General features: G+C 37.1%; 1 protein-coding gene across 2 annotated transcripts in view; it reads left to right on the top strand.

Annotated features, from left to right (window-relative positions):
* Window positions 1-14,451, top strand: part of cox10 (cytochrome c oxidase assembly factor heme A:farnesyltransferase COX10) — a 39,727-nt gene extending 25,276 nt beyond the window's left edge. For both annotated transcript variants that reach the window (XM_079594925.1, XM_079594926.1), the window contains exons 5-7: window positions 4,810-4,880; window positions 10,327-10,559; window positions 13,088-14,451. In XM_079594925.1, coding sequence (XP_079451051.1) covers window positions 4,810-4,880; window positions 10,327-10,559; window positions 13,088-13,512 — 729 coding nt within the window. In that variant the 3' untranslated portion in view covers window positions 13,513-14,451. The remainder of the gene's footprint in view (window positions 1-4,809; window positions 4,881-10,326; window positions 10,560-13,087) is intronic.
* The last annotated feature ends 4,204 nt before the right edge of the window (window positions 14,452-18,655 follow it).

Genomic DNA, 18,655 nt, shown 5'->3' with positions numbered 1-18,655 from the left:
TCAACTACGCAAAAACCCGCTGTTACTCGATTTTTACTGTGAATGTTACCGTAATGGTTGACCTTGTCCTGATTTGGATATAAACACAATTTAATATTTTTAAAATTTGTTTCCATTAGCTTTGTACTCATATTGAGATGGGTAAGATTCAGTCCATGCAGTTGACTTATATTTTAAATCATAAATGACGAATTCAGAGGTTCTTTCTGTTGGTTTTGTTCTCCAAAAAATAGGAAATGCAGTTCGTAATTGTAATTTAGCTGACTGTGATCCAGTCATGCACCTTTTAAAACATAATCATATTGCAGGCACTCTGTATAATTAATACACGGCTGAGCATAGTGGTCTGGCGAACAGTTTCTGCAGGGTCCTGGCAAAACTCACGTAGCTCAAGTTGAACTTGAACCACAATGATTCAACGGTCGCTGTAACTAAAGAGGAATTTCTCTTTCAAAAGGACTTGAGATGATTTGCAGCTGAAGTTTTCTGCTGCTGTTCTTTAGAAATTTGTCAGGTAATTTTGTTAAATCGATAGAGTATTACCTCGTCAACTCCTGAACTCTGGTTCTGCACCTGGACTTTGACAGCATGAGGAATTATCTTTGAATGCATGTACTCACAATGTACACAGCGCTGATTGAGAATTGGGATTGTACTTTTTGTTTGCAAAGGTGGAGGAAAAAAGTTGAGGTTGCTGAGTAGGTGTTTGAGCAGGTGGTGTTTACTTTGACCAATTTCTACTGATCAACGCCGACATCTTTCTCATATACAGCAGCTGCGTTGTAAGTGTGTATATACTCGGGCTCCATACACGTGTGTTTCTCTCCGTGAGAATATTTAGGCTGAATTTTGTGTTTGTTTGCATGCTTATGTAAGTGTGTTTGCCCTCGGATGCACTTCCCTCCAGTAAACACTTGTCACTGTTACAGTAAGTTTCTCATCAGCATTAGTTAGTACGGTCTCATAGTCCAGGCAGCGTTTGTTTGCTGTGCGTGTCACTTTGTCCTGCCACGCTGCTGCAGTCACAGTGCTTTTCACTGTGAGTGAACCCAGAGCCCTGTCACTGCAAGTACAGTGAACCCTGCAGTATCGCTCTTGTGCTGATGTAGCAATTTTATAAATAAACTGAGACTCTGTGGTGTCGATAAGGATAACGGAATGAGGATTAAATGCAACGGTTCCTTTATACACGCACGGAGTACACTGGAGTCTTGCTGTAACAAATCGCTTTGCAGAAAAGACAAATTATTTGGCCTATATATCCCTAGTGAAAAGTTGGAACGTACCTTTATGCAGTCAGCAAAAAATTTACTTATATTTTGAATCAATATGTGAGAGGGTTTCTGTGATGTCAACTGTAGAAATATTTCTGTACTTCGCTAAATTGATATTTGCCATTTTCAGATTTTAGAAGCAGAATTTGGCAGCCACTGCCATGATCAGGCCTCTGGATCACATAGTCAGAAAAAAATTGCCTGTACTTTGACATTAGTTCTCTGCCCTCCTCCTCTTATGTCCACTTCTTCATTGATTGGTGCTCTCCCTGGCAGTCTATCTGCTCTAATTTGCATTCATTTTTTTTATATGCAACCCAAATGTGCACTACCCCTCAAAAGTTTGAGGACCGTAGAAAAAATTGCACATTAAATCGATCAAAGGTGACAGTAAAGTTATTTAAAATGATGTATTTGAAAGAAATGCTGTTCTTTTGAGCTTTCTATTCATAAGAGTCCTGAAAAAAACATGGTTTTCAACTTGGATATGAAATGTTTCTTGTGCACCAAAGCAAAATATTACTATGATTTCTGACGGATAATGTGACGCTTAAGACTGGAGTAATGATGCTGAAATTAGAGAACAGTTATTTTACATTTTAGTTTAGTTATTTCATTTTACATTGTAATAATATATCACACTATTATCACACTGTTTATTTTCTGTATTTCTTGATCAAATAAATGCAGCCTTGGTGAGCATAAAAACATCTTATCGACCCCAAAGTTTTGAACAGTGTGTATATTTAGTGTGCTTCTGAAACTGAAATCAGATCTACTCTTGCAGTGTCTTTTATCTCTTTAATAACACAAAAATATGGATCCTTAGTCATTGTTTAAGTTATGGTTACATTCTGATATGCACAGATCCACAGAAGAAACAATAAAATAATCTTATTATACAAGTTATGTAGATTTGACAGCCCGTAATCTCATGCACTTCATATTCATTAACACTTGTACTCACTTTTCTTTTTTAAAAAGCATGATCTTCACTAGCAATAAGCGTACTGAAGGGGTGTTGATGTGAACCAGATGATGTACCAGTCTGAGAGGGGAAAAATGTATAAAGATAGACTGGAATAAGACAATGCCTGAGAACTAAGTGTTTCTGACAGGCACCGAAAACATCTTGAACACTCAAAACCCTGGTTGCTTTTTCAGTATTGCAGAATACATTTTGTCAGTTTGCTTACTTGTGATTGCTCCAAAGCTAGTGTTCAGTCCCACACTGCATTTATACTGACTATTGGGAGTCTTTAAATGTAATCTTTGTCCTTTTGCAGGTTAACAAGACTTTTGAAATCTCACAGGTCTAAAATGTGCCGTTGTAGCCAAGATACACTCCGCAACAATCGTGTTAGCATCCGGCTAATACTTCAGAGACCGTTCCAGCACTAGAAATTCGCTCCAGTTCTCTCTGTGGCGACCATCTGACGCACTTCCTGACCCAGGAAATAGAATTAACACCTCGGCCCTAAAACTGCAGGGACCTCAGCTACGGCCACATCTGTGCCCTGCCCCGTCCGGGATCTCGAGTGCAATAACACTAACGGCCGAGCGAATAAATTTGAGACTCAGCAGACCCTCCACTCAACTTTATACAACACACTTTGGGCTTCAACTTCCTCTGCACTGTATCAGGCTACTTTATCACTTTGGATGACATTGGTCCGAGTTTGAAAACGCTGCCAAAAATAGCTGAAACAAAATGAAAAAGCATCAATCTTTTGTGACGGCTTTTAGACACGTTTGTCACGGAGTCCGTTTTTTTTTTACCTCCTTGAGATGTTTTATTGACCTGTCCGTTTGTCCTACATTAGTCTAAATATGAAGTTCTTTTTTTTTTTTTTTGTCCTTATCCTTATGTAAAAATGCATGATGGGAAGTCTCATGTAATTGATGGATGTTATTATTTGTTGCAAATAGCACTAGCAGGGTTCCTCTTTAAACTCGAGGGGACGCTTAGAAAGGCCAAACAGACACGCACCGTCACAGATAATTATGTATTTCCCCCCGTTGTCCTCCGCAGTGGTATGGTCCCGTTCTCTGAGGTATCTAACAAAATATAAATGTATTCTGTGTGAAATGTATTACCTACCACAAGAACATTTTTAAGCGTGGACTCTTTTACGATGTCAAATGGACAGTAAATTAAGAGAGGAAAAGAGAAATGGATTATCTGTTTATTAGTTATTTTATGGGGGCCATATTTTAGGAGAAATGGATCCTGAAATTCTTCAGTTGAAAAGTGAGCTATCTGTTTTCTTCATTAGGTGCATGTGCTGTCTCTCACAGACTGAATAACCGGTTCCTGGGTTTAAACGCCCCATGTGTTTGTGTTTTAGTCTCACATTGTAGATTCCCTGAAGTGAATTTTGTGCAGACTCCCCAGCAGGAGCCATAAAACACAAAAACACAACTTTCTTTTTTTTTTACCTTAATCGTCCCCGTTGCACCTAAGCAACCTCTGTCGTTCTGTCTCAGACACATGCATTCATATCGATCCATTTAAGGGTTTGAATTTCATGCATTTGTTGGATATCTTGAGCAGATGTTTCAGAGAAAATCCTTCACAAAGTGTTTGAGGTTTTTTGTATGCAGGCAAAGAGAAAAGTGCAACCAATTATTAGCTGTGCTCTTGTTACAGCAGCGTGAATTTTTCAATACTTCAATAACCAATTTTATACAGCCTATTCCATTTCCAAAGTTAGGGGTCAGTAAGATATAATTTGTTAAATTTTAGATTTTAATACTTAAATTGGTCAAAAACTAAAGACTTTTTACACACACACATATATACCTATATATATATATATATATATATATATATATATATTATACTTTTTTTTTTTTTTGATAAATACCGTTCTTTTGAACTTTCATTTCATCAAAGATTTATCCCAAAAAAAGTAGCACAGCATTGATGATGATCATAAGAAATGTTTCTTGAGCATCAAATCAGCATATTAGTATTATTTCTGAAGGCTCATGTGACTGAAGACTGGAGTAATGATGCTGAAAAGTCACCTTTGAAATAAATTAAAGCTGAAAACAGTTATTTTAAATTGTAATAATATTTCACAATATTACAGTTTTACTGTGGTTTTAATCACATAAATGCAGCATTTGTGAGCATAAGAAAGTTCTTTCAAAAACATTTAAAAAAAAATCATACCGAAGTTTTCATACTGGAGTTTTTCTCGGCCAAAGGACTATCACTATGTAATATTTGATATCTGGGTCACAATTTTTTTTTTTACACCGTTTATCTCTCTGTCTTTTGTATTAGAAATAATCAAGTGTGTGTTGTCGTAATGCCACAGTAAATTTCACAAAAATATTATTGTAAACTTTTTTTACATAAAATATTGTTTCTTCTGTCTAAGGTATGTTAGAATGACAATGTTATATTTAGACTGGAAACATCTGGATTGGAAAAGAGAGGGATATGCACACTTACATAAAGTTAAAGAGACTTTTTGTGCTGTTAATGTACCTTGTGTTAATTATTATTATTTTTTTTTTTCAACAGTACTTCGAGGTGCCCTTTGACTCAAACATGAATCGTACCAAAAACAGACCTCTGGTCAGAGGACAAATCAGGTAAGACCCTTCAAAACCTGCATCTCACTCTTGGGCAGTTTTAACAATGAGTGAACGTCCTTCCTAGACTGCATTTTTGGGCATTGTGTGTAGATTCAAACATGCTTGAGTTGTCCAGAAATGTTGTTAAGGTAGGCAGCTCACTCGATTTTGAAACACATTCTTGATATGTGTAAAGAGCCACTGCAGAATAAAATGGCTTCCTTACTCTCATTATGTACATCATTTACTCTCTACATTGTTCTCATAGCCCAGTGTTTGTGTATAGCTGAGCCTGCCATATCAGAAACACCATTGTCTAATATCTGTAGCGCTGGCCAGCCGCTCGCGCACCTGTCCTGTGTAACCCGATCCAAGTGTGTGTAGGTGTGCCTCTCTCTGTTCTTCCCGTCTCACTCCTCTGCTGACAAAGGACGGTCCAGTATGGTCATCCATCCACCAACAGACTAGACGATTAGTAGTGAGGTTACCCAATTTATTTTGGTTTTAGCTTTGGGTGCTTTAAAATGGAGGCATTTACAGTTGCAGCAACTTAATGCTGTTAGACTAGCATGCTAAACTGTTTTAGAGAAGTTTTGTGGGGGGGTTTTCTTCAGATCGTTGTGAGCGTCATGATATTATTAGGCTAAAACACAAGGAATATAGTGATTACATTTTGTAGGCCAATCCGGAGATTAGCATCACCCTGGTTCCTTCAACAAATAAACAATAAGATTGTTTTCATTGGCTTTTGGATTATTGCAGAAAATAAGCTCTGTGACTTAACAAAGATTCATCATGATAATATTTAGAATTGAACATATTTAATGCATTTTGAAGCCTAAGTACAAGCAGCAGAAGTCAAAAAGCTAAATGTTGGCTATATAAACGACCATGGTTACATGACTCCATTACCATCATTAAGTTTCCGACAACTATTTCAGTCTTGATTTAAAACCATTTTTACTCAAAAGTTTAAGTTAGAATTGGTTTCTAAGAGCGTGATTATGAATGAGGATGTGAAAGCGGACTTGTAAGTGGAAGAGTTTACCTTTCTGGTGACATTTAATACCTCTGTAGTCCCATTTTGCCACTTGTTAGCAACCACCTTTATCAAGACAAGTAAAAGCTTTATAAAATCACAAGATGGTATTACTGATGTATTTTATGCTGTAGAATAAAAAGGGAAAATATCTTGAGCTTGTATTCACCTCAGAAAATGTTTTCAGGCATTTAACCAAAAGCCTATTTAAAAAATGTATTGACTCGTTGAAAATGGAACCGGAAGTGGTAAAATGCTAAATCGTTTCCAGTGTTTGACCTGCACAAATATGTAATCTCTGCAGGATTCACTCTATAGGGCATGTTGGACACGAACATGCAAAGCACCATAGCGCAACATCTGGAACAGCTACACTATAGCTCTGATTAAAATAGTCAATTTAAACAATCAGGAAGCATTCTATATCCATCTCAGGAATCTTTACACATGTTTTTTTTTTTGCGTGATAACACACATTTGACAGCCATTACTTCTTACTAATTGGGTGTGTTAGTGGAATTTAACTGAACAGGACCCCTGCCCTCTCTCACTCCCCCGAGGGTCACTTTTCAACAACAAAAGGGGCAGATCTGTCGACGTGAGGGTATAATGAATGACTCGAGCAGTCAAAGTAATCCAAACACCCCGGCTTATCCCGTTGTGTTGTGTGCGTGCATCTCAAACTCACACTCTCTAACGAAGACGCTGCCCAGCTCCAGGATACATAAGAGGTTTCATAATGTCGCTATCAACTATGTCAACCCATTCCGGCTCATTCTACACCCTAGTGTGCTTTTATTTTAGATTGCGGAAAGTAATGGTATGGTATCGTGATGGTCAAGGCAAGCAGTTTTTTTTCAAACATTCATTAGTCATGCTCAAAAGTTTACATACTCATTGCAGAATGTTATGTTAAATTATGTTAATGTTAAATATTTAAACAAAATAAGAGGGATCATACTAAATGCATCCTTTTTTAGTACTGTCCTTTTAGTGCATATATATATATATATTATTTTTACATATAGTCCCAGAGCCAGGGGGTGAAAACTTTGAACAGGATGAAGATCATCAAATTACCGGTATTCTTATTTCGTTTAAATATATATATATATATATATATTCAAAATAATTTTGTACTGCCCTTCGGAAGAAACAGAATATACTTGCATGTTTCCCCGGAAGAGAAATTACGTTAAGTACAATTTACCTTGATTAAGTTTTCACCCCCTGGCTCTTAAATGCAGTTCAATGTGAAGAAAAAAATGTGGAATTGGACATTTCTATCTATCGAGATAGGATTGGATCATATCCAATCCAAACAACTTTTTTGTCAGCTGACAGCTAAAAAGAAAAGTTTTGTCTGAGGGGAAGCAGATAAATAAACAAAATAGATTTGTATAAATAGTGTATTTATTTATTAATATAAAAAACATTCAATTTTTTATACATTTTAAATATTTAATAAATTGATTAATGTGCACCAATAAACCACAGTAAGCACAATAAGACCAGGAATGACTAAAATGTCAAAAATTAAAATCAAATTTGAATTTTAAATGAAAATGTTTATTGTCTATTATCGTATTATTTATTTATAGTCTAGGTAGTCGAGTAGAATAGTGTGGACACTAATCGCCAGGCCACGTCTCCAAATTATGTTTTTTAAGCTTATGTTTGCTGGCCATTGTTATGTCAAGCATTATCTTGGTTCGGAAAACGTATAGCTGTGCAATTGACTCCCTTTCAAACACAACATTCCTCACAGCCTAAATCCAGGCTCGTTTTCTAAAACGGTTTTGGAGCAGAAGATAAAGAGGTGAGCTGATAAATGGTGCTCTATTTCAAACTTCTGGAAGCATCCCCCCAGAGCTGCTTAATTACTGCAGGGTTTAACCTCTCAGGAGCACGACACTAATTCAGCCACGCTGTAGGAGGTCTGCGCAGGTGGATTAAAGAGCAGCGTTTATATCAAAGCAGATGGATGTGATTTGACAGCCATCATATGCTACTCTATTTCTGTCACTCCAACAATGAACACCGATCCAGTCTGACTGTCAGTGACAGGAGGAATGCTTCGTAACTACTTATCTTCACCTGACACCATTGTAGACACTCTAGGCCCGTACACAAATGCACAGAATGCTAACAGTAGAGTCACCAAAACGTGTCATTACACGCATTAGACGTGTCCTAACACAACCTGTTTACGCCCGCACAAGCACTCGTACGCCGCTCAGTATGCCATTACCCAGACTTGAGATGACACTGTCCTCTTTGATGTTTGTGTGCGTGTGACTGTCACATTCTTATGATGTAAGCCTGAAGGCAGAGATGTGCATTTGACAAAGAAAAGCAGAATCTCACAGCTGTGAATCCTTTTTCACAAGATCGTTGTGGAGTTTTTGTATGTTCTTTTATTGTTTTTATTATTTATCAGCTTTTAAGGCTGCTTTTTGCGTATATGTAGTTTTTTAGATGTATAGAATTTCATTTAATTTTCTATTTTAAAATGTATTTATTCCTGTGATGGCAATGCTGATTTTTTTTAGCATCATTACTTAAGTCTAGTGTCACATGATTCTTCAGAAATCATTATAATATGCAGATTTCTCTTATTTCCAAAGAACAAAAACAAAACAAAAAACAGTTATGCTGTTTAAATATTTTGTGAAAACTGTGATATATATTTTTTAGGATTATTTGATGAATCAAAAGTTAAAAAGAACAGCATTTATTTTGAAATTGTGTGTGTATATATATATATATATTTCACTCAAAATGTAATTTCTGAAAACCATTTACTCATGACGTTCCAAACCTGCATGACTTTTCTTCTTTTGACACAAGCAGTTATGCTGAATGCTTGCACAAATTATTTCCACAAAATGAAAATGGAAAGTGATTCGCACTGTGAAGCAAAAAAAATGAACAAAAACTAATAAAGAAACTGATGTGCTATATTCCAAGTTTTCTGAAGCCGTACAATAGCTTGCTCGATGAACAGACCATAATGGACTTATTCACTTCAAATTTTCCCCTCTGTCATAACACGTTTCAGTCAATAATGATTCAGTCACACTTTTATGGACCTTTTAATGGTGTGTTTCGAGCAAAGCACTGCCCGTTTTTCTACTGAAATGCTTGTTACACATAATAAAGGAAAATATACATTTGGGAACATCATGAGGGTGAGTAAATAACCAAAGTTTATGCTTAAGTAAACAATTCTGTGTAACGTCAAGTACTAGTCTAAAGTGACTGATTGTTTTTTTCTACTGAGAGTTATTGTTGACGCCATGCCTGGGTTTCTGCCATATGTTCAAAAACATTGAATTATCAAGGCCTGATGGCTATTTCAATAACTCATGTGCTTGTTTTAAATGGCCCATAAGATGAACAAAACCTTTGTAACACTAGATAAATTCAATAATGAACAAACTTAAAATATCTACGTTATTATGGTGCATTAGAATAGCACTTTTATTGATGTAGTGTAGGAAATGCCAGTGGCTTTGCTCCTAACGTTAGTCAGCCTTATCCCTCAAACAACTGATCTCAACCGTTAACTTATGGGACTCATATAGACTTTAAAACCCCTCCACCACATAAAACAGCCATAACAATGATAATAACATTAAAATGGAGTCTCCTGCTGTTGGGCGGAAAATTTGCCCTCTTTTCCTCTCTGCTTTGGTCTCTGTCTCAATTCTCCTCTAATTTATGGAGCAGTTAGCTGTGAATTTGAACCAGACGCCTCTGCAGGATTGGAACGGACTGCTTTTAATAAACCTCCGAGGAAGTGGTTGTCCAATGGAGCACAGAGAATAGCGTCTGTGGCCAGGAGAGGTTTAATCTGTAGCAGAGACCCACAAGCCTTTGTTTTGATGTGACTCACAGAACCACACTAAAGCTTATCTCAGAAACTAATGTTATACATTCGCTTTATTCCTGCTGCTTTTTCAGTTCATTCTGTCTTGTTATGCATCATAATTTTTTTTTGGTTTGATTTATCATTTATTTTCTTTTGGTGGTTGTTTCAGATCTGTAAGATGGTTTTAAGGGTCTTACATGAGGAATCGCATCATTTATAAAATGTACTATGAAAACCGAAATTCTATTGAAACTTACTGACATCAGACAATATTAAAACAGAGCCTCCTGGTTTTACAGTTTACACGTTTTAATGTTTACAAGTGCAAGACATAATTTGAGCCAGATCGACTTCTGTTTTTCTAACACAATGGCTAAATATTTCCCAATTTTTTGGTTATGAAAAATAAACTGACTGTATTTGACACCACAACCTTCAGTAAGAGTATAAGTGGACCTCAGGGGAAATAAAAATATGATCTCTTTAAACCCCACATAGGAACTGTGTTTTGGTTGTTCTGAATTTGTCTCCCATCTCTCTCTTTCTCTCAGCCCTCTGCATGCCGTGTCGTTCGCCCTGGCGTGTGGGATCCCAGGTGTGACCCTGTTGACCCTGGGCCTGAATCCCCTGACGGGCTTCCTGGGCGCTCTGAACATCTTCCTGTACACGTGCTGCTACACTCCTCTGAAACGCCTCAGCATCACCAACACCTGGGTGGGTGCCGTGGTGGGCGCCATCCCACCTATAATGGGCTGGACAGCAGCCACCGGCTCTCTTGATCCAGGTACAGAGTCCTCTTGCACACATACAGTAGTGACTACAGTTACTGACTTGGATAAAGCAAATATACTTCCTCTTAGGCGGCTTTCGCACTGGGCACGTTTGCTGCAGTCCAAGTGCGATTGTTCCCGGTGGACCCCACAGCGTTGTTCTGGTTTTACACTCAAATTGAACCCTGGTGCATTTGCGCTATTCTTGCGTAATTACAAACATGCACGGCGCACTATAAAAAAAACTGGACGTGGGTCAATATATAGTTTTTTATTAATTTGGTGCTATTATGCACAGCAGAGTGAACAGCACTTGGGTTTACTGTATGCACGTCACATGAAGGTTGCTTTCTGCTGCTTGCAAACGGACTCTGAGGAGACAGCAGATTGCGAGACATTAATTTGCACTCACTATGCGCTATTAAGCTGCATCATCACCACTGTCATACCTTACATGTGTTTCGTTGAACTAATGATGTCGTCATCGGCTAAAATGCATGTGCAGGTTACTTTACTTCCTGAACAAGTGGCCTAGTTTGAGTTGCTTTCACATGTGAATCATGCCCGTTTCCAGTACAACCAAACTCAGTTTTGGCTGAACTATTAATTTAGGGTCAATTCTCACTGATTCTCGTGGACCTTTTTTTGACCTCTAGAGCTGGAGTTCTCCTCATAGCACCATATATGGCACTGTGGGCATGGACGACATCCCCATCATGTGATATCTTCTCTTTTGCCACAGAGCTAAACGTTAGTGTTTCAACAGGAATTTACTTTCAGGCTCACATTGAGATGTGTCCTCGGTCTTAAAAGCCCTCCTTGTGATAGTTTCTGTGCTGTCACGGTTTATCCCACAGTTCCAGGGTTGTGTAGCCATTCCAGAGAAGTGAATCTTCATGTTCCAGAAGGCACTTCTGACTTTTACTGACTCCTCTCCCAGACCCGAGGTCCCTGTCCACTTATGAGTGTTGTAGTTACATATACATACAGCATCCTGTGTTTTTTTTTTTTTCCAAAGGCGTCTCGCGCTTGGATCAAGTGTTTGTGGAAGACAGTAGGGGGTCTTTGGGCTGTTTTGCAAACTATTAAAAGTGTGCTGTTGTGGCAACCATGAGATCTGTTTTCTCAGGAGCGAACCACTGAAGTGTTTGTGTGCATATTTATGTTTTTCCCGAGAGCTTTGAACTCTTGTAGTGGTGCCGTTTCAGTGCCCTTTTCAAGCCTGTGTATATTAGGATTGACAAACCTAAATATTGTTCTGACCCCATCTTGGGTGAAGCTGCAGCATGAAGTGAATCGAAACAACAATGATTTATTTATCTAATATTTCAGTTCATTTATAAGAACTTTCTCTCTGAAAAACTATTTCTTTAATATATTTAGTGGTTGTGTTACAGAGGGGTAAATTTTAAGTTGTTTAAGTAAAAAAAAATATCTTGATGACTAGTTGACCTCATTAAACAACTGGAGAACTTGTCAACCATCCTAAATGTTTTAGGACCCTATGAAATCCGTTTTATTTTCCCCAAATTCTGATTCTGTTTTAATACTTTAAATTCTAATTATCAAAAATAATGTCTAATCAAGTAAAGTCAACTTCAATGATCTTGTGTGATATTCCTAAAAATTTTTTTTAATAAACTGTATTATTATTGTTATTATTAATTTGGTGAAGTACATTATATTGTACAATGGTATCATATTTCTGGCCAAACCAAACTTTTATTTCTGCAGGTTGTAGTGAAGACCTTTTATTTTTTCTGTTTGTATCTGACTCTAGTTTTTATAATGATTAATTGTACTGCCCTACTTTTGATTTATTCATCCAAATTTGGTCCATTTCTGTGACATTCTGTGTCATACAATAAATTACATTTTTATGACTGGATTTTGCAATTTTATCTAAATTTTTGAATCACAGAAATAATAGGGCCCTACTGTGTAAGTGTTAATATTTTCCCTTTTAAAACTCAGTTATAGCAAGAATAGCAGCATGTTTATTTTATTAATTAAAGTATTTTAACATTGACAAAAAAAAAAAAAAAAATCCCATCACATCTTATATTTTTGAGTCTCTGGTGTCATTTCTGTTTTCTTAAACCAACTTATCAGTTTTTTGAGACCAGGTCCTTCCTTAAAATCCCCAGGTTTGAGAGCGTTCAAAAACACACAAAGCTTTAAAAGATGACCTACGTGTTTGAGGTCTCTGTCATGCTGCCCTGCACTGTTTCCCAGAGGATTTAGCTACAAGTGTGTTTTCTAAGATCACACAGCGTCATGCTCCACTACCTCTGCACGGGCCGCTGTTTGTGTGGTGTCACCTTTCCACTCTGCCAGCTTCTGAATGCAGGTGAATGGTGTTTGTTTCCTCCATAGCAGGATGTGAAGGAACTCGGACGATGGAACGCAGTGTTTGAACACTGTCGTAGTTTTCCTCATTTCCTGCTTGCACACTTGCACTTCCTCCACCAATGCGGTTTAAATGATCTGTGTGATCTTGTTTGTTTATTCACTCCATCTCTTCCTCTCTCTGTCCCTGCAGGAGCACTCTTACTGGGAGGTTTCCTGTTCTCCTGGCAGTTTCCTCATTTTAATGCATTGAGCTGGAACCTGAGAGAGGACTACTCGCGGGGTGGGTACCGAATGATGTCCGTCACCCATCCCGGCCTTTGTAAACGCGTGGCCCTGCGCCACAGTGTAGGCCTGATCGGCCTCTCAGCCTTGGCCCCCGTGCTGGACGTCACCACATGGACGTTCCCCTTGGTCTCCCTGCCAATTAACCTTTACATCAGCTTCCTGGCCTTCAGGTTCTATCGCAGTGGTGACAGGCAGAACGCCCGCAAGCTGTTTTTCTGCAGTCTTTGGCACCTGCCCATGCTGCTGCTGCTGGCCCTCACCTGCAAGAAGAGCCGCGCGTCACGGGACGAGGCCGCTGTAGCTCCCAGCACCGCGTCTCTGGCTCTCTAGAGCAAGCACAATCCTCTGCCATATTCATGCTGGATAGATAATTGCTGTCAGCCCCAAAATGAATTATCTTGGAGCTAGAAAGACACCAAATGTTGTGTACTTTGGAGTGGGAAAACATAGCCTCTTTCCATTGTTATAAAAGTATCCTTCAGGGAAAAATAACATTGATGTATATGTAAATGCGCAGGAGTAATTTAAAAATCCCTCTGGTAACTTGGACGCAAATTATCGTTATTTGTGTGTAAATACATGATATTTATTTGACGCAGCCCCCTGTTGTCTATAAACTCATAGACTGTAACTTTCTGTAGGCTGATATGTCTATGTGCAAAGTGGATTTAACTGAAATTAAAGACCACAAATATATTTTGCCTAGAATTTGCAATTAACATCACCATTACTGTGGACATTTTGGTTCGATGCGGATAATGGAGAACGGTTTGTTTTAATGCACCTAGCAAGTAATTTTCAAGTTTGGCCTCATCTAATTACTTTCTAAATGGCATTTTCAAAGTTTTCTCTTCCTAAGTCTGTTAATATTTCATTTCAGCAATAAATGATTCAGTAAAGAAACCGCTGAGTCTCACTGCTAGCCCAGAAGTCTTTATTCTACATGAAACTCCGTCCCTCTGAGTCTTGAGTTTAGATGTTAAAAGGCTGATCGTTTTGGAGAGCTCTCGGGTATCAGCTCCATCAAAGATCCTTTATTATTTCAGAACCAGTCAAATAAACTGTCAACTCCGTTGAGCTCCCCAGAACTGAATTACTGTTGATTCATTACTGAATGTAACAGTGCAGAATATCATTGAATGCAGCCATGCATTGTCGATACTACGTTTGCTTATTCAGCGCCTTCAGTTTACTCACATCTGACCTCACTGTACCAATGACTTGTGTAAGACACAAATAAAATAAAATTCTTATCAATAAAGTGTGCTGTGATCAAGATTGTGTTTGAGTTTTTATTTGAAATTGTTGAACTGCAATATAACTTCACTTCTATGCTGCCAGTAGAAGAATTTTTACATTATGTGTGTGTGTATATACATATACACATACATACACTGTAAAAAAAAGTTGCTGCCTTAATTAAGTACAATCAACTTGGATGTCATTTCAGCCTAAATTACATTAAACTGACTTACAAATGAGTCGAATCTTGTACAGTATAAAAAATAAGTTAAGCCATTTTCAACTTTTTTTATGAGTTAAAACAATGTGAAAACATATGCTGTCATAACTTATGGATCATATCATTTTTTACCGTGTACATACATACATGCATACATACAGGTGAAACTTGAAAAATTTGAATATCGTGCAAAAGTTTATTTATTAAACTTTTAAATAGTTTAATTTAACTATTTAGTTTATTAAAAGCATTTATTTCAGTAATTCAACTTAAAAGGTAAAACTAATATATAGACTCATTACATGCAAAGTGAGATATTTCAAGCCTTTATTTGTTATAATTTTGATGATTATGGCTTACAACTATAAAAACCTTTTCACAATATTCTAATATTTCATTAGCTTTTTTTCAAATTATAACAAATAAAGGCTTGAAATATCTCACTTTGTATGTAATGAGTCTATATAATATATTAGTTTCACCTTTTAAGTTGAATTACTGAAATAAATAAACTTTTGCATGATATTCTAATTTTTCGAGTTTCACCTGTGTATGTATATATATATATATATATATATATATATATATATATGTCAAAATATTATAATTTATTATAAATTAAAGTATTTTTTATAATATACATGTATTACTATTCAAATGTTTTTTAAATATGTCTAATGCAAAAATACAGTGAAACAATAATATTGTAAAATATTGTTGCAAGTTTAAATAACTTTTCTATTATAATATATTTTAAAATGTATGTTATTCCACCACACCAGGCTTCAGTGTCACACGATCCTTCAGAAATCATTCTAATATGCTGATTTGGTGCTCAAGAAACATTTCTTCTTATCATTGTTGAAAACAGTTGTGCTGCTTCATTTTTATTTTAGTTTTTTGTTTTTGCGAAGCATGATAATTTATTCAGGATTCTTTGATGAATAAAAAGTTAAAAAGAACAGCATTTTTTTTTTTATCAACAACAACAAAAAATCTTGCTGATCCACAACTTTTGTTGTATGTTTTTCCTACGCCAATAAAATTTGAATTGTATACGTTTCATATTTCTTTTGTAAATGTGTGTGGCAGGTAGTCTGCTGTATTTAGTTCACCATGGCTGAGTTGCATTACAGAAGAATCCCACTGCATCTCCAGACAGGCCTGGAAACAATGCCTGGCTGCCCTGGACACATTTGGCTAAGATATCAGCCTATATAATCTCCTAAGTATCGACCTCTGCACCTGTCCGGCCGCAACACTCGATACTACTCCGCTGTTTCCTTCCCAGTTGTCCTCTATGATTCCACTTCTCTCACCACCTCCATTAGATGCCCACATACACTGTATGCTGAGATTTAGTCAGGGCGGCATTCTTCCCCTCGTAAAGATCTGGTCTGGATGCAGCCAGTGCGTTTCACATCAGAGAGGCGATGGAGGGATGGAGGGGGGAGAAAAGAGTGAAACAGCTGTTCCCAACATGTCAATAGATTAAATAGCAGCCCCAGCCCTCCTGGGGTCCGTGGACTCTCCCACCATGATTTTACAGCTTCCGCTCTTATCGTGATGGACACCCTGTGTGGGGCGAAGACTTCCCAGTACCCAAGCACCGGAATAGACGTCCTGTGCACTTTTATAGGGTATTGCTGAGATCATTTGCATTAGCTTATAAGTATTACAAATGAAAATTGAACATTTTTCCAGTTTAAATGCTCCCACCCCCCCCCCCCCCCCCTCCTTTATCAGGCCAGGCTTGACGGATGCATCATAAACGGAGTAATCCTCTTCTCAAGAAAAATATTGTTTGACTCTGAGTGTCACGGAGAGAGTTTCTCACAGTGCGTTCATTCATTATGAGCTCTGTGAACCCTGAGGAGGTGAGCACATTTCCCATAATGATCTTTGGCTCTCTGTGGTTTTTCCTCATCCAGCTTGGATTCTCATTACAGTTTTTAACAGCCTCGCAGACCTTCATTTGTTACAACAGCAACAGGTGGATTTCTCCTCTCTTTTCATTTACAGGCAACACAACGCTTTGAAATCTTACACTGAAATGCGGGATGATTTGATTTGCCGTTGTTAAAGAAGAGATACGGTTTAAGTTTATTAATGAAAGTTCAACATTCTGTCTTTCTGAACTCTCAACTCTTGAGTGACGGCTAGAAACTGTATTTTTCTAAAATACTCTTTAACTGCCGTTTAAGCATGTTAGGCAGAATGACAAACATTTTCTGGCAGACGTTGGGCAGCAGTGCATCAAGTATTCCTGGCACGAAGTGTGCAAGGAAAACAGTATCGTGAAAGGCTTTTGAAACTGATTTATACTCGCCACTTGCTTGAAATCAGTCATGGGGTGGACGAATGTTTCTTGGGCAAAATATTCCCTAAGCTTCTTTAAACTTGCACAGATATATTTGTCTTAAGGGAGTCTCTCAGTCTCGAACACGCATGCAGTGACATCAATCACAGAAATGTGGTCTAGTTCATATGTCATATTTGTGAAAGGCAATAGTCAATAGTCATGTTGAAAAATATAACTATATGTAAAAAAATATGTTGATTTTTGTTTCATCATTCAGTATCCGTTGGAGGAAACTTTGGATTTTTTTCATTGTTTCACACAATTATATTTATGCACATTTAGGCAGACGCTTATATCTAAATGACTTACATTGCATTAACATGCATTTTGTCGGTTCATGTATTCCATATTGAACACGACCTTGACATTGTAAGCGCAATGCTCTACTGTTCGAGCTACAGGAATTTTTGGAGACATAAAATCAAACAAAAAGTTGAATTCTGCTTTCTCCAGTTTTGTTGGCACTATTCAGTGGTAATTCATTATTCAGAAAAAAGGTCCAGACTTTATTTCTTTTTCTGACCCTGTGTTCTTTTTAAGAATATACGGGGAAATCCAGAATTTTTTGCCCCTTTTCTTTTTCTAAATTGTTGTCCATGCTGGACATAATTCAACTCAGACGTTGCTTGATTCAAATAATGACTTAAACACAATGTTTGTTTCAATATTGGCTCACATTTGTTTATAGTACTTTCTGAACTTTCATTAAAAACACAACATGCATTATATGACATTATATGCTAGCCTATACTGTCCTAATACAAGAACGGGTATTGTTCAAAATTCATATAACTTTGATGAAAGGTTTTAATCCACTTCAAATGTTGACTGTGTATGATAGCCTAGTCTGTGTTATGAAAGTGAAGTGTTCCCAAGATCTTGTAAAACCTGCGATTATCAAGACATTTTTAAATTGATTTCCAGTCTTGAAAAACTTTATGAATGCTCTGTAATCAATTTAAAATGTTTCTAGTTATGTTTGAAATAATCATGAGCAACATGGGAAAAGTAATGTCAGAGTGTGTGTGAACGCGGAGAGTGCTGCGTTCTATAGGCTAGTCGAACACTCTTCACTAGAGCTGCATGTTTCCAAACCTGTTAATAGCGAACTGAAGCGCCGCTTATTTACAAAACAATTATCATATCCATCAACAGCAATATACAGGATATTGCAGGGAAGCACAACTTTCTGTATTAATTAGCCTAAAGTTTAAAGTTTTTTTGATTTATTTTATTGAACTCCTTAACTTTAATATGTAGCCTAGGCCTACTTAAAAAAAAAAAAAAAAAAGACACGGTAGCCTACATTAAAAAGTGATGATACAATTATTATTTCATATTTTAATAAAGTTTTTAGTTTTTTTCATTTAGCCTAATTTAAAATTTCACCACAAACACTTTGAAAAGTTCGACTTGTTTTGTTGTTGCAAAATTCGAAAGTTTTTTTTAGAGTTAAGACATTTGGGGGGGAACATCGTGTTACTTTTTGTTTAATTTACTTGCATTAGTTCACATTCATTTGCAGATAGGCAGATTTAAAGTGACTATATTATATTTTAATGCGATTAGCAGATTTTCTTGTTGCCCTGCACTTGTGTGAGACGTTTACATATTTATCCCCGACGCTTTGTCTTTTAAAGCCTTTTGAA

The sequence above is a fragment of the Phoxinus phoxinus genome, assembly GCF_949152265.1.
Source record: "Phoxinus phoxinus genome assembly, chromosome: 21".
Lineage (NCBI taxonomy): Eukaryota > Metazoa > Chordata > Actinopteri > Cypriniformes > Leuciscidae > Phoxinus > Phoxinus phoxinus.
This window is presented reverse-complemented; position numbering and strand designations above follow the sequence as displayed.